Below are 13,261 nucleotides of genomic sequence, written 5' to 3' on the forward strand. Positions count from 1 at the left end.
GACTGAGGAGGCTCTGCTTGAGAGGGCTGAGGGCTTGGGTTCTTCTGAAGGACAACAACATCAAAATGCCTTTGAAGAGATGCTTGTGTTCCTCCTCTGCTGTGTGTGCTCATCCCAAATCCTCACTGAAGCCAATCAGGAGCACGTAATAATGGTGGAAGATCCTGCTCAGGTTTTAATTCTCCTTCTGGCTTCAGTGCACTTAAAAGCAGAGTGGCAGCTCCATACAGCCCCTTTGGTGAGTACAGACACAGCTCATCCAAAGCCAGCCAAAGCACCAAAAACACCACCCAGGGGTTCAAGGGTTCATTTTCCCAAAGGTGCAGTCTCACTTTGAAGCTGGTGACACAAAAACCATCATCGACAGTTCCTAGGACACCCAAATTTTGGAAAAACCTGAATCTGGAAATAAACACAGCTGTTTACTTCCTTAACATCAAATTAATCCCCCAAGCAGCCTGAGCTCTCCAGGTTGTGCTGTGCAGGTGACAGGACACACAGAGCTCACCCCACTGATCAGTTCTGGTCTCCTGAGTTCTTCGAAGTCTTTTTAAACCCCCTGGCAATGAATGCACCACAAAACTCAGAATGAGCTGCTCACTTTGGAGGGAAATGAGTGTCTTCTCCTTCCAGTGCCCTCACTGAATGAACTCCTGTGTGGTTTATGTTGTGTCAGGCGGCCAAAAAGGGATTTTGAGCTGCTCCTTCCCATGGCTTTCATGCTGTCTGCTGTGACTGTTACGTCTCAAGATCCATCCCCTTGTATGGAAACGAAAACCAAGCCTGAAACCAGTTTTTTCTAACTCTTAATATGCCCCCGTTTTCAGCAAATATAGTTTGGTTTGCTCAGCTGGAAGAGCAAAAGGCTTTGGTGAAGCTGAATTCCCCTGCTTGTCCCGTATGTGGATGACACCCATCTGCTCCTTGGTAAACACAGCTCTGCAACAGCTCTGGGTCTACCCCTGCTCCTGTCAACACCTCTGCTTGTTCTGTGGCCTTTGAAGACACTTCTGTCTCCAGGCAGTTCCTCCCAGGCACATCATTTCCTTTCCCCCACATGCAAGGACGTGTTGCTGAACCCCTCGTGCTCCTTTGTAGCCGCGGCACGGAGCGACGCGTGCCAAGAAATGAGGAAGGGTTCCAGAAACAAGGAGTTCTTTGTGTCCCAGCAGCTGATGGAGCCACTGTCTCCTGGGCTGAGCACGCAGAAAAGCCTCTTCTTGCATGGTTGACCTCCACTCTGTTGGGTACAGAGGTTTTCTTACACATCCACTGCAGGAATGCATTCCCTGCAAATCCAGCCCATCAGGGAAACGGGGAATGTGGGACACACAGGAAAGGATTTTTGAAGAATGATCATCTTGTCAATACTTTGTGTATTTGGGATTTTCCCTTCAAGGTCTCCTGGACTGCACTGGACAAAGTATTGTGTCCTACAAGGTACCTGCTCCAAAACCAGAGAAATGAATTTCAGTTCTGGTTCTGTGCTCATCTGAGCTCCATCAGTTGAAGTGGAGGCAGGGCTCTCCTTCCCCAGCTGTTTTTCCCAAAATTTTGTTTAAGAAGATCCTGTTTTCATGTGTAGTAGCCAATGGAATTAATTCCCATTTTAACAACCCCATTATTAGTGTTGGTTTCATGGTTAAAGCATTACACTAAAAGACAGAACTCTCTTTCCTTATTGCTCTCTCAAAAGCTTTCTGTATGATGCCAGCCAGTTGTTTGATCTCAGTATTCCACTTTTGGGGTTGGTTTTTTGGGGTTTTTTTGGTACATCCTCATTCCTTTTGCTGGCTTTGTATGATAAAATCTGTGTCCTTTCAGGTAAAAAAAAATATCACTGCTCCTGTGACCAATCCTCACAACAAGAAACTTTAGCTGACCCTAAAAGTGCAGGTAACTCCAGGTTAAATTGGACAGGCTCTTATTTCTTGGCATTCCAGACAAAGTTTGGTCTATCCAGCTGCCTGAAAGGCTTTGAAGGCTCTGAGTTCCAGATCTAGTTTGGACTGCTGGATTTTTTTTCACGGATGTTTTGACCCGTTGGGAAACGGCGGCACATAAACACATGAATGCCCGGTGCTGGAGATGAAAGAGCTGCTTACCTGGAATCGAGGAAAATCAGTTTTAAATCCAAGCTGGCTCTGAACATAAACATGTTGCTGTGGAGCTTGATCTCAGTGATTGCACTGGGAGGCAAAGATTGCCCCACGGCCACCAGCCCCACGATTTGGTAACAGGAGTCGTACAGGGACATGTCCAGCATGTACTGGCGGATCTTCAAGTAGCCACTGCAGTGGATCACCTGGAAAAAGGGGAAAACACCCTCAGGATCTGATGGAAAAGCCCCAAATCTGCTGCTCACCTAGTCTCAGTGAAGTTATAACGACACATATAGTGTTTTTATCTTCTTTTCTGCCTGGGTCAGGGTTGGGATTGAAGGCACTCGTGACAGTATTTTGTGTTCAGACTCAGATGTTTATTAGTTCTTATCACTATTACAGTCTTACAAGTCGTGAGTTCTACAGCATTTCACTAAAAAGCTACAAAATGGCCCTGTCTCTCTCTCTACAAGGTCTTTTAAGGATAAACTATCCAATTAAGAAATGACACCTCAATTATTTTCACTTTTAACCCAATAAACAACCACCCATGCCCACAATGGGGATTTTTTTATCCAATGACACAAAACCACCCAAACCCATGGAGAAGAAGGAGAAGAAGGTGAAGAAGAAGGAGCAGCCTGTGCCCTAAAACCTCCATCTTGCTTTATATCCATTACTGTATTCTAAACCCTTCAACTCTGAGTTTCCCAGCCTGTAATATCACACACTTCTATTCAAACTCCACACCCACAATCCCAGTTCTGTCATTCCATTCTGGAAGCTTCTCCAGGGCCTCAGGTCAATGCAGTGTTCTCTTGGGGGTCAGTGCCTGGCAGCACAAAAAGCCCAAAACTCTCCATATTCAGGGTTCAAACAGACACACTCCCCCATAACATTTAATTCTGGGTCATCTGTTGATTGCAGTTAATTTGTAAATAGAGATTAAGACTTAGTAAATGCAGTTTTGTGTTTGCTGACAGCATGATTAATCCAGTATTGAAGCATCTCCTCTCTGGGGACTGCCTAATTGCTTTCTAATTAATACTTTTAGCTCCTTGATACAGATTTCCTGTAGATACATCCAGAATTCCTGTTCATTGATAAAAAAAATCTGGAAGTTGCTTATTTTAAATGTCCATCTCTCTCCCACACATACTCAAAGATGAATAAAAACATTTATATTTTAACGAGTTATTATTCTGATGTAAATAAAGGCACATCAAAAAAGGCACTTTAAAAACCCAGTGGGTATTGATGCATCACAACAGCAATAAAAATTAAGTGTTGTTTATGCAAATGCACAAGAAATGAGTTTTAAGTTCTCTGCTCAAGTTCAGAGGGGTTGTTTTTTTTGACGCTTGACCAAGCCCAAGGTCCTGAGCTCAGATTTCGGGATCCCTGTGTACAATTGCTGCTCACAGAGGTGATAATGACAGTGTTAGACTGTAAAAATTCAGTGTCAGCTACAGGGGAGGGGGAAATGTAACCTGGGGACTATTCCAGGCCAGAAGATTTATTTAGTGCGGTGCTGGTGTTCAGAAATCATCAGTGCCCCTGCCAACTTTCTGGCCCAAGCAGCAGGAGTATCACATCCCTTTGCTGAATTTCTCTGTTTGTTTGGCTTTTAACTGTGTCCTGTGGACAGGAATTAATTTTCAGTGTATTTAGTTCTCTAAACAACCTACCAAACATCACCTGGAAATGGGCTCCTCCTGTTTAACCTTCCTCCTATCCAGTGATTTAAATGTTCAGCAAAAGCACAGTCAGAAGATCTCCCAGCAGATCTCAATTCCCCCATCACTTGGTCCAGGAGTTTTTTCTGTGCTTCAGCTATTGAGGTGATTTCTTAAAAATTAACTCCTGACTTTAAGCACAGTCAAATGGAATGAATTTAGGCCAACATCTCTCCAGACGAGAGAATCCTTTGATTTTCACTGTGCAAACTTTTAATAATGAGCCAAAGAAAGTGATGCCTCTGATTAACAGTGATAATTGGGAATTAAAAAAACCAAAAACCCCCAAAGCCACGCGGAGATCCCACGATTGAAGCTCTACTCTTTTACTTGATTTCAGATTCAGCTTTGGGACAGAACCATTTTTGTGGGGAGCAGCTGAGCAAACAGGGCTCAGTGTAATGAGGAATTATCAGTGCAGCCAGGTAGGGAAGAGTGCAAACAGACAGATCCACATCTGCACCTTGAACACATTCCTGCAGAGAGCTCTGCTCCTCTTCCAGGCTTTGCTTTTTGGGTTTTGAGCAACCCAAAATGAATCCCCAGCAGAATGAATGAGAACGACCCTCCCTGATGGAGCAGAGTGAACCTGGAGCTCAAAGAGCAGCAAATGCACAGCTGAAAATAAAAACTGCCTGTAAAGCTGAAAATAAAAACTACTGCACATCTGAAAATAAAAACTGCCTGTAAAGATGAAAACAAAAAGTACTGCAAATCTGAAAATAAAAACTACCTGCACATCTGAAATTAAAAACTACTGCAGATCTGAAAATTAAAAGTACTGCAAATCTGAAAATAAAAACTGCCTTCAGATCTGAAAATAAAAACTCCTGCTAATCTGAAAATAAAATCTGCCTGCATATATGAAAGTAAAAACTACTCAAATGACAGCTGTTATTGTATGACTTCAATGTTTGCCGTGGCTTCTGATTTCATGTCATAAATAAAAAACATCATACAAATGGTAAGATTTATAAACAGACTTGGTGGTTTTGTACAATTCCACCCCGAGGTGATGGCAATGGTTGAGTTGTTTTAGTTTTCAGGCCAAGGAGGTGCTTTGTGCCACTGGGTGGGATGTGGAAATTGTCCAAATTCCTGTGTCTGGGCTCCTGCCTCACCTGCCTCCTGTTCCATGGGAGAATAAAACCAAACTGTGCGCTCTCCTGGCATCTTCAGGGCTGGCCTCCAGAGAATTCCCAGGGACCAAGGGGAGGGAGTGTGCCACCAAGTTTAAATTTGAATTACTGAGGGCATTTTGGGGATCTTTTCTGATTCTTCTCATCACAAGCTTTGCTCTCAGCTACACATAAATAAAAATAAACCCCAAACCAAACAGCTAAATAAATAAACTTGTCAGTTGTGGGATATTTCAGGGGTGAAGAAGTAATTTATAAACATTACCTTGTAGCCACTGCAGGTCAGGCCTGCGTTCCTCTTGGCCAGGACACACTTCATCCTCAGGAAGAAGGATCTCTCGATTTCATATTCTGAAAGCACAAAGCACATTTTGCTGCTGATTTATTCCTGAAGCTCCCAAACCTGCCAGAACATTGCCCTTCCCTTGCTGATGTTTCAGCTTTAGGCAGAAGCAGAAATCAGCTGATGCCTCAGGGTTGAGCTTTTCTATTTTTCACATTCTGTGCTGCTTTAGTGTGGGGGTCTGAGCTTCACATTATGGGATGCTGAGCTCTCTGCACAGAGCAGGGAGACAAAACAATTCCTGCTCCAGCTGGGCACCAAGGACAAATGATCCAAATCTCAGCCCAGGAGCACAAACAGCGTGGGCTGGAGAGAGAAAAACAAGCAGGGTGGGAGTGCCTGGGCTAAAGCTGGAACTGGACAATGAACTGCAAGGTGCAAATGGAGCAGAACTGAGCCAAGGGAGAGCCCCCGTGCCCGCTCGTGCATTTTGGGACCATTTGGGTTCATCTTGGGTGCAGCCCTGGCTGGGCTCTGGTGCTGCCCAAGGTGGATCCATGGAGGCCTTTGAATAAATCCCTGCTTTATTCTGTGACTCTGCCCAGCCTCTGCTCTAGGTCAGCCTCCCCAAGGCATCAAGCCATTCATTCTCCTTTCCCACTCCATCCCTGCCCTCAGGATTTATTTCACCTTCCTGTCAGGATTCCCTGTGAAATTTGGCCAACTCAGCACAATTGGGTCTCCAAATTTCTGGTTTTACCACAACTGATGTTGAGTTTAATTATTTTTTTAGGGTTGGGATTAAATGTGTGAGACTGTATTTTTTGTTTGGCTTTAGATGTTTATTAGTTTTTATTTATATTACAGTTTTATAAATTATGTGTTTTATAGTAGTTTATTAATAAAAAAATGGAGCTGTATTTTTATCAGATATTTTAAGGATAAACTGTTTAATTAACAAATGATATTTAAATCATTTTTATTTTTAATTTAATAACTAATTTTTTGTGGTTTGTAATGTGGACATTTTTATTTGATTACATAATATTATTTAAACTCATGAGGAACTAGGTGAAGAAGAAGGACTAGCTTTTGTTTTAAAACTTTCATTTTTTAATATATATTTTTATGTTTTAAAACTTTAAACTAAGTTTTTTACCATGTGATATTACACACTTCTATTTAAACTATACACTTAGAATTTTAGTTTTATTATTTTATTTTGGAAGCTTTCTCTACAGCTTTAGGTTAAATGTAGTGGTTTTTTGGGGGGTCAGTGCCTGCTAGTACAGAAATCTAAAACTCTCAGTAACCAGGGTTCCAACACTTCACAAGGAATTCCTTTGTTTCTAAACAAACACCAGTCCTTATTGGTAAAGGGAAGGAAAAGTGTCCTTTGGAGCATGGGGAAATAAAGGGAATCTCCAAAATAACAACAGAATGAGGAACAAGGAAACTCAGTGGGTTTGTATTAACTGGAGTGCACATGGCTGGCCATGCCCAGACCTTCTGAGCTCCATGTGCAGTGTCTGACTTCCAAAACTACCCTGGGAGGTTTTTTTTTTAAACAAATATCTTCAGTGATAACATCCAGAAAGGTTTAAAGTTCATGAGGGTCATTGGTCAGGTACACACAGACTTTCTGCTAAGGATATGAGGCAGGAATATTCTGATAGAATATCAATAATATAGAATACATTTATTCTATTTATTCTACATTTTATTCTGTTTATTTGTTATATGAATAATATCAAATATTATTATCTCTAATGGTAATTGCTCTCAATAATGGTTCAGACACCATGAATAATTCTGATTTTTTACTGAAGGTTGCAGTTTGTCCTTTATTTTAGGACAAGAAAGAAAACCCATTTGATACAACTGTGAATAGGAAAATCAGAGAAGCAGAAGGGTCCACAGCTTTGTCCTAACTCCCCACAGGGTTTTAACCAAGACCCACTGTCATCACTTGGGATCTTTCTTTAATTTGATTTAACTGCTGAGATTTACTCCTGATTTTTGTGCCTCCATCACCCAACTCATCCCTCCTGGCCACACACCTGCAGTGGTCTGATCCTCACAATCAACAGGTTCTCCAGTCTATTTTAATTATATTTTAATTTGGGGGGTTAAAGGTCTGAAGATAAAACCACAGAAAAACAGATTCAACAAGGAAGGGAAAAAATATTTCCTGAGCATTTGCATTCCCCATTTATCTCTCTAATTAAAATTAGATCCTTATGGGGAAAAGCTGGCACTTGAAGATGCTGCCACATCCATCAGAATAAAGCAAAATACAAAATATCACCGCTGGGTGACTCTTGTGGGTCACTTCCAGCTCAGCTATTCTATTCTATTCTATTCTATTCTATTCTATTCTATTCTATTCTATTCTATTCTATTCTATTCTATTCATTTATTTTATCTATTTATTAATCCAAATTGTTGTGGATTTTGCATCCCTGGAAGTGTCCAAGACCAGGTTGGACATTGGGGCTTGGAGGACCCAATGGGGTGGCACTGGATGAGCTTTAATGTCCCTTCCAACGCAAACCACTCCATGATTTTGTGATTCCGTGAAATCAGGGCCCATCTCCATGTCCAGGATGTCCATTTCAAATACACCACTGTTTATTTTTTACCCAAATCCATGTTTCCCTTATCAGACTCATCAAAGTTTTTCTGTCCCAACAATTATTTCTATTTTAATCATTATTTCCCTATTGCCTGCTCAGCTTACAGATCTCCCTGCCTGAACCGATGGAGCTGAGTAGATTCAATAAAAGCCATAAATGAGGCAGAAATTAAATGGTTTAATTCAAATCCCAGCCCAGATTTGTCCAAACACCCTCCCAGAGCTGAAACACGGTGACCTGGGGATAAGAACAGAGAAAATCCATGGTGTAGACATAGAGAAGTTGTGTTTCTTTCCCAGGGCACCATTTCTACAAAGGGTCTCCTCTCCATGAATCCTTTTTCTTTTATTAGCATATCCTGCAATGCAGTTTGACTTTCAGGCAGGAATAAACAAGCTTTTTTTCTATTTCATAGATTTGTATTTTCATACTCTCATAAACAGAATAAATGCCATGGTAAAGAAAAGAGTCTTGATATTCTGCATAAAGAATTTGTGCATTTGTTCACTCCCATTCCATGACTGCCAAGCAGGATTCTCCAAGCATTTCTGTGGAATTACGGTTTTGTTTATGGAAGCCAGGATTGTCCATCCCTAGAGGACCAACTCTGAAATCCATCTTTGCTTTCCAATCCATCTTTAATCTCTTTTGACAGAAAACAGTCACAGAATCCTGTGGTTGCTCAGCGGAGTGAGGAAAGAAAGATCACCATGAACTTTTTCCCCCACAGCTTCACCTCTCATGCCTTTGTTTTTTTCTGAGGTAAAAGCTGCTCTTTTATCTCCCATTTCCAGATTTTGACATTAGCAAAACATGACACTGCTCTGTCGCAGAACCATTTTGTGAATATTCCTTAAACTGCCCATGTGTTGCTTTAGGGATGGGGCACCTCATCTGTCGCTGCACAAAAAAAAAACGTGGAAAGAAGCATTAAAATTGGGAGCTCTTGCCCAGCCAGTGATTTGTGTCTGCTCCACAGAGCAGCTCAGGTGCAAACCCAAATTCCAACTCTGGTGGAGGAGATGGAAAATGGAAAAGAGAAGACTTCTTAGAGCACCTAAAAATGTCCACCTGATCGCACCTCCCTTCCTGTCCACCTTGTGCCTGCCTGGAGCTCCTGCATCCCACAGGTCCCCATGTCCCTGCTGGACTGTTCCACCCTGAAAACACAGAAACCCACTTCACTGCCCATCCCCCAGGCACTCTGCACGGTTTTGTCCCTTTCAGTTTTTTGTTTTTGTTTTTGTTTTTTGGGTCTGCTCTGTTTTTTGAAGCCTCACGTGCTCTGCTGTTACTGTGGTGGGATCTGCAGAGCATCTGGGGCCCACACAGCCCAGGGCCTGTGAGAGAGCTGGGGAGGATCCCAGCTTGGCTCTGGTGATCTGGTGAGCACAAAGGTATGGATTTGTGAGAGACAGAAGGAATCCCAGAATGGTTTGGGCTGAAAGAACATGAAAAATTACCCAGTGCCACCCCTGCCAAGGCAGGGACACCTTCCACTGTCCCAGGCTGCTCCAAGCTCCAATGTCCAACCTGGCCTTGGGCTCTGCCAGGGAACCAGGGGCAGCCCCAGCTGCTCTGGCAATTCTATTCCAGGGCCTCCTTAGCCTCCCAGGGGAAGGATTTTTTCCCAACATCCCACCTAAACTTGTAATTTTTCAGTTTGAAGCCATTCCCTGTGTCCTGTCCCTGCATCCCCTGGAAATTGTCTCTCTCCACGTTTCCTGGGGGCTCCTTCAGGCCCTGCAAGGCCACCCTGAGCTCAGCCCAAAGCTTCTCCTGTGCAGGTGAACAATGCCAGCTGTGCCAACCTTTTCTCCTAGCAGAGGAATATCCTAAAACTCATCCTGGTGCCACCCCTACCATGGGCAGGGACACCTTCCACTGTGCCAGGCTGCTCCAAGCCCCAGTGTCCAACCTGGCCCTGGGCACTGCCAGGGATGCAGGGGCAGCCCCAGCTGCTCTGGGAACTCCATCCCAGCCCCTGCCCACCCTGCCAGGGAACAATTCCTGCCCAATATCCTACCTAATCCTGTCCTTTGTCAGTTTAAAACCATTCCCCCTTGTCCTGTGACTCCGTGCCCTCATGAGAAGTTCCTCTCCAGCTCTCTTGGAGTCCCTCAGGCCCTGGAAAGGGCTCTGAGGCTTCTGGAAGCTTCTCCTCTCCAGGCTGAACAGGATACAGGACACCACAGCTTCCATCCCTTAATTCTGAACAAGGGTGACACCAAATTCCAAGCCAAAAACGAGGCACAGGGCTCATACAGCAGAGGTGCTTGCAAAAAATCCAGTTTCAGGATAATCCTAGAAGGTGAAAATCCAGGACTGGCAAAAGGGACTTGCAAACATTTTGATTTTCCCTGGTAATGCTTTACTGTGGTAGAAAAGCAAAACCAGTTCTGTTGTCAGCCCGTCCTGGAGTTCCAAACTTGCACAAAGTGTCCAAATTTCCTCCTCATTTGGGCAGTTTGTTCTGTTTCTTGCCTCTGTTCAGAATCCTGGCAGTGCTGCAGAGGGGAAATTCTCCATTATCATTCCTATAATATCCACACTCAGCATTTACTGATATTTGCCTAAATTCTCCTTTGCTCCTCCAAGTGAAGCTTCCAAAGTTTTCTTGGGGAAGGAACTCAGCAGGAGAGGAAAATAACAGATTTTTTCACTCTGCTTTGGTAGATTTTACTGTTAATTACCAATGAAAAGAGATGTTTTTAATGAGTTGCCAGCAATTTGCCCTCTTTTTTCACTTTTGTATATCAAAATTTATAATTTGTAAGTTAGAATGTATAAAATGACAATTTCTATGTTTCTCAGATTTAAAGCAACCCCAACAAACAGTGGCAATGGGATCACATTAAGCCATCCCCTCTCAGTAATGGTTCTCCTGTAAAATATTTTGAAATTAATGACAATTAAAATACCTTTCAATGTTGGTATTTCGCCCCTGTACTACTAGAAAAATTCTTCATAAGTTCATGCAAAAAAACATCTTGCCAGATGCAAAAGTTTTCTACTCCCTTCTTTAAATATGAAATTTCTGCATGTAGGGAAGGAGGAGGAAAATTCTGCATGGGGATTTGCTGCCTGGCTGAGGGAAACAGAGCCCTTAAAGCATCAAGTGGAGTGGAGAAAGGCTGACATCATGTATTCCACATTCTTCTGCAGCTTCCATCAGGTTGTAACTCATCGTTCCGAATGATCTAGTTGTTAGCAGAAAACTGGGAGAACTGCAGGAACTTCCACATTTCTTTTCCCTGCTCTGGGGAATGTTAATAAACTGCTGTTAGCACGCCACGCCTTGCCGTGTGAGTCAGCAAAATTTGGGAAGCTAAGGATGTGTTTTAAAGCTTTCAAATCCCAGGAAAAGCATCTGAAAGCAATAAGAGACACACAATGTCTGCCTGCAAACACACATGGAGGAGCAGCATTGATTAATTCCTTCTCCTGGTTAACCTGCAGTGCAAATATTTTTTTATTTTCTTGTTTTCTTGCTTGCAGCAGCTGCCAAGACAAGAGATGGGTGTGTTGGGAAGTGTTGCTGCCCTGCTGCAAGCCTTAAACTCTGCGTTGTGAACTGGGAAACAAAGATTTCTGCATAAATAAGGAGACAGAGCAGCATCCCAGATGTTTTGGTCGTAACATTTGAAGCCTTAAGGTCCTGGTTGCTCCTGTTCATCCCAGCCTGTGTTGGCATTCCATGGTTTTCCCTTCAAAGACCCTGCTGGTGGGAGCTGGATGTGATCAATAATCCCGGAGTGACCCTCAGCACCCAGTCCCTAAAATCCAGCTCCAATTTCAGCCTCCTCCAAAGTGCTCATCCCCCCTGCAGAGGGCACTTGGTGGCATCACATTGATAGCTCAGGTTTGAGCTTTTCTGTTTTTCACATTCTGTGCTGCTTTAGTGTGTGGGTCTGAGCTTCACATTAGGGGATGCTGAGCTCTCTGCACAGAGCAGGGAGACAAAACAATTCCTGCTCCAGCTGGGCACCAAGGACAAATGATCCAAATCTCAGCCCAGGAGCACAAACAGTGTGGGCTGGAGAGAGAAAAACAAGCAGGGTGGGAGTGCCTGGGCTAAAGCTGGAACTGGACAATGAACTGCAAGGTGCAAATGGAGCAGAACTGATCCAAGGGAGAGACCCCGTGCCCGCTGGTGCATTTTGGGACCATTTGGGTTCATCTTGGGTGCAGCCCTGGCTGGGCTCTTGTGCTGCCCAAGGTGGATCCATGGAGGCCTTTGAATAAATCCCTGCTTTATTCTTTAGCTCTGTCCAGCCTCTGCTCTAGGGCAGCCTTCACAAGGCATCAAGCCATTCATTCTCCTTTCCCACTCCATCCCTGCCCTCAGGATTTATTTCACCTTCCTGTCCCAGGCATCAGTGTCACAAATCCCTGCCAGCCTTGTCCCCTCACCATGCCAGAGCCAAAACTCTTGGCTGCTGAGCTCAGGCAGCTTGGGCTGGCCTGGAAGTTTGGATTTAAGTTCTGTGTGAGGTGAGGAAAGGTCCAAACTCCCCACAGCCCTGCAGGGACTTCTGGAGCTGCTGTTGATTGACCTCACCCCATGTGCTGGGGGTGTCCTGGGTGCCACCAGAGAAGGAAGATCTAAAAGCTCTCAGAGAGTGCCCAAAGGAGGGACATGAGGATGGTGAAGGGTCTGGAGGGGCCACACGAGGAGAGGACACTTGGAATGTCCAGCTGGAGCAGAGGAAGCCGAGGGGAAACTCCCCAGGGGCTGCAGCTTCTCCTGAGGGCCAGCTCTGATCTGTGACCTGACAGGACCCAGGGAGCGGCTGGAGCTGGGCCAGGGCAGGTTTAGGTTGGATTTTAGGACAAGGCTCTTCCCCCAGAGGGTGCTGGGCACTGCCCAGGTGCAGAGAGGCTCAGCAGCTGCTCTGCAGAGCAAACAACTAAGTTGGCAGGAAAATAAATTAATAAAATATGAGTTTATCCATAGCAAAGAAAAAAACAAGGCCGTTAATATAGGAACTGATAAAATAAATATGTAAGAGATATTTGCAGTTAAGAGATAAGTACTTTACTGAACAACATCCACACCTTAATAATTTGCTTTAAACTCTGACCAATTAATTATTAACATTGATTACTCTATACCAGTAAATTACAATAAGCTATTACTTTGTCCAGTAAATAAAATGAGCTGTTTTAATATAACTAATAACTTAAGATCACGCTTTGTTAAGGGTATAAAACTTGAAAACACCTTGTAATAAAGCAATTATTGAGGGTTTTTTTCCCTAGGGCCAGGGTTGAGATTAAATGTATGAGATGGCATTTTTTGTTCGGATTTAGATGTTTATTAATTTTTATCTATATTACAGTTTTATAAGTTGTGAGTTTTACA

General features: G+C 43.6%; 1 protein-coding gene across 1 annotated transcript in view; it reads right to left on the bottom strand.

The window, feature by feature from the left end:
• The window catches only part of SIM2 (SIM bHLH transcription factor 2), a 54,608-nt gene that overhangs the window by 18,434 nt on the left and 22,913 nt on the right, over nt 1-13,261 (bottom strand). Inside the window, exons 5-6 of the mRNA XM_038125389.1 lie at nt 5,243-5,328; nt 2,106-2,305 (exon numbers count right to left, since the gene is read on the bottom strand). Of these exons, the coding sequence (XP_037981317.1) occupies nt 2,106-2,305; nt 5,243-5,328 (286 nt within the window). The remainder of the gene's footprint in view (nt 1-2,105; nt 2,306-5,242; nt 5,329-13,261) is intronic.

Source organism: Motacilla alba, chromosome 1 (genome assembly GCF_015832195.1).
Source record: "Motacilla alba alba isolate MOTALB_02 chromosome 1, Motacilla_alba_V1.0_pri, whole genome shotgun sequence".
Taxonomy (NCBI): Eukaryota; Metazoa; Chordata; class Aves; order Passeriformes; family Motacillidae; genus Motacilla; species Motacilla alba.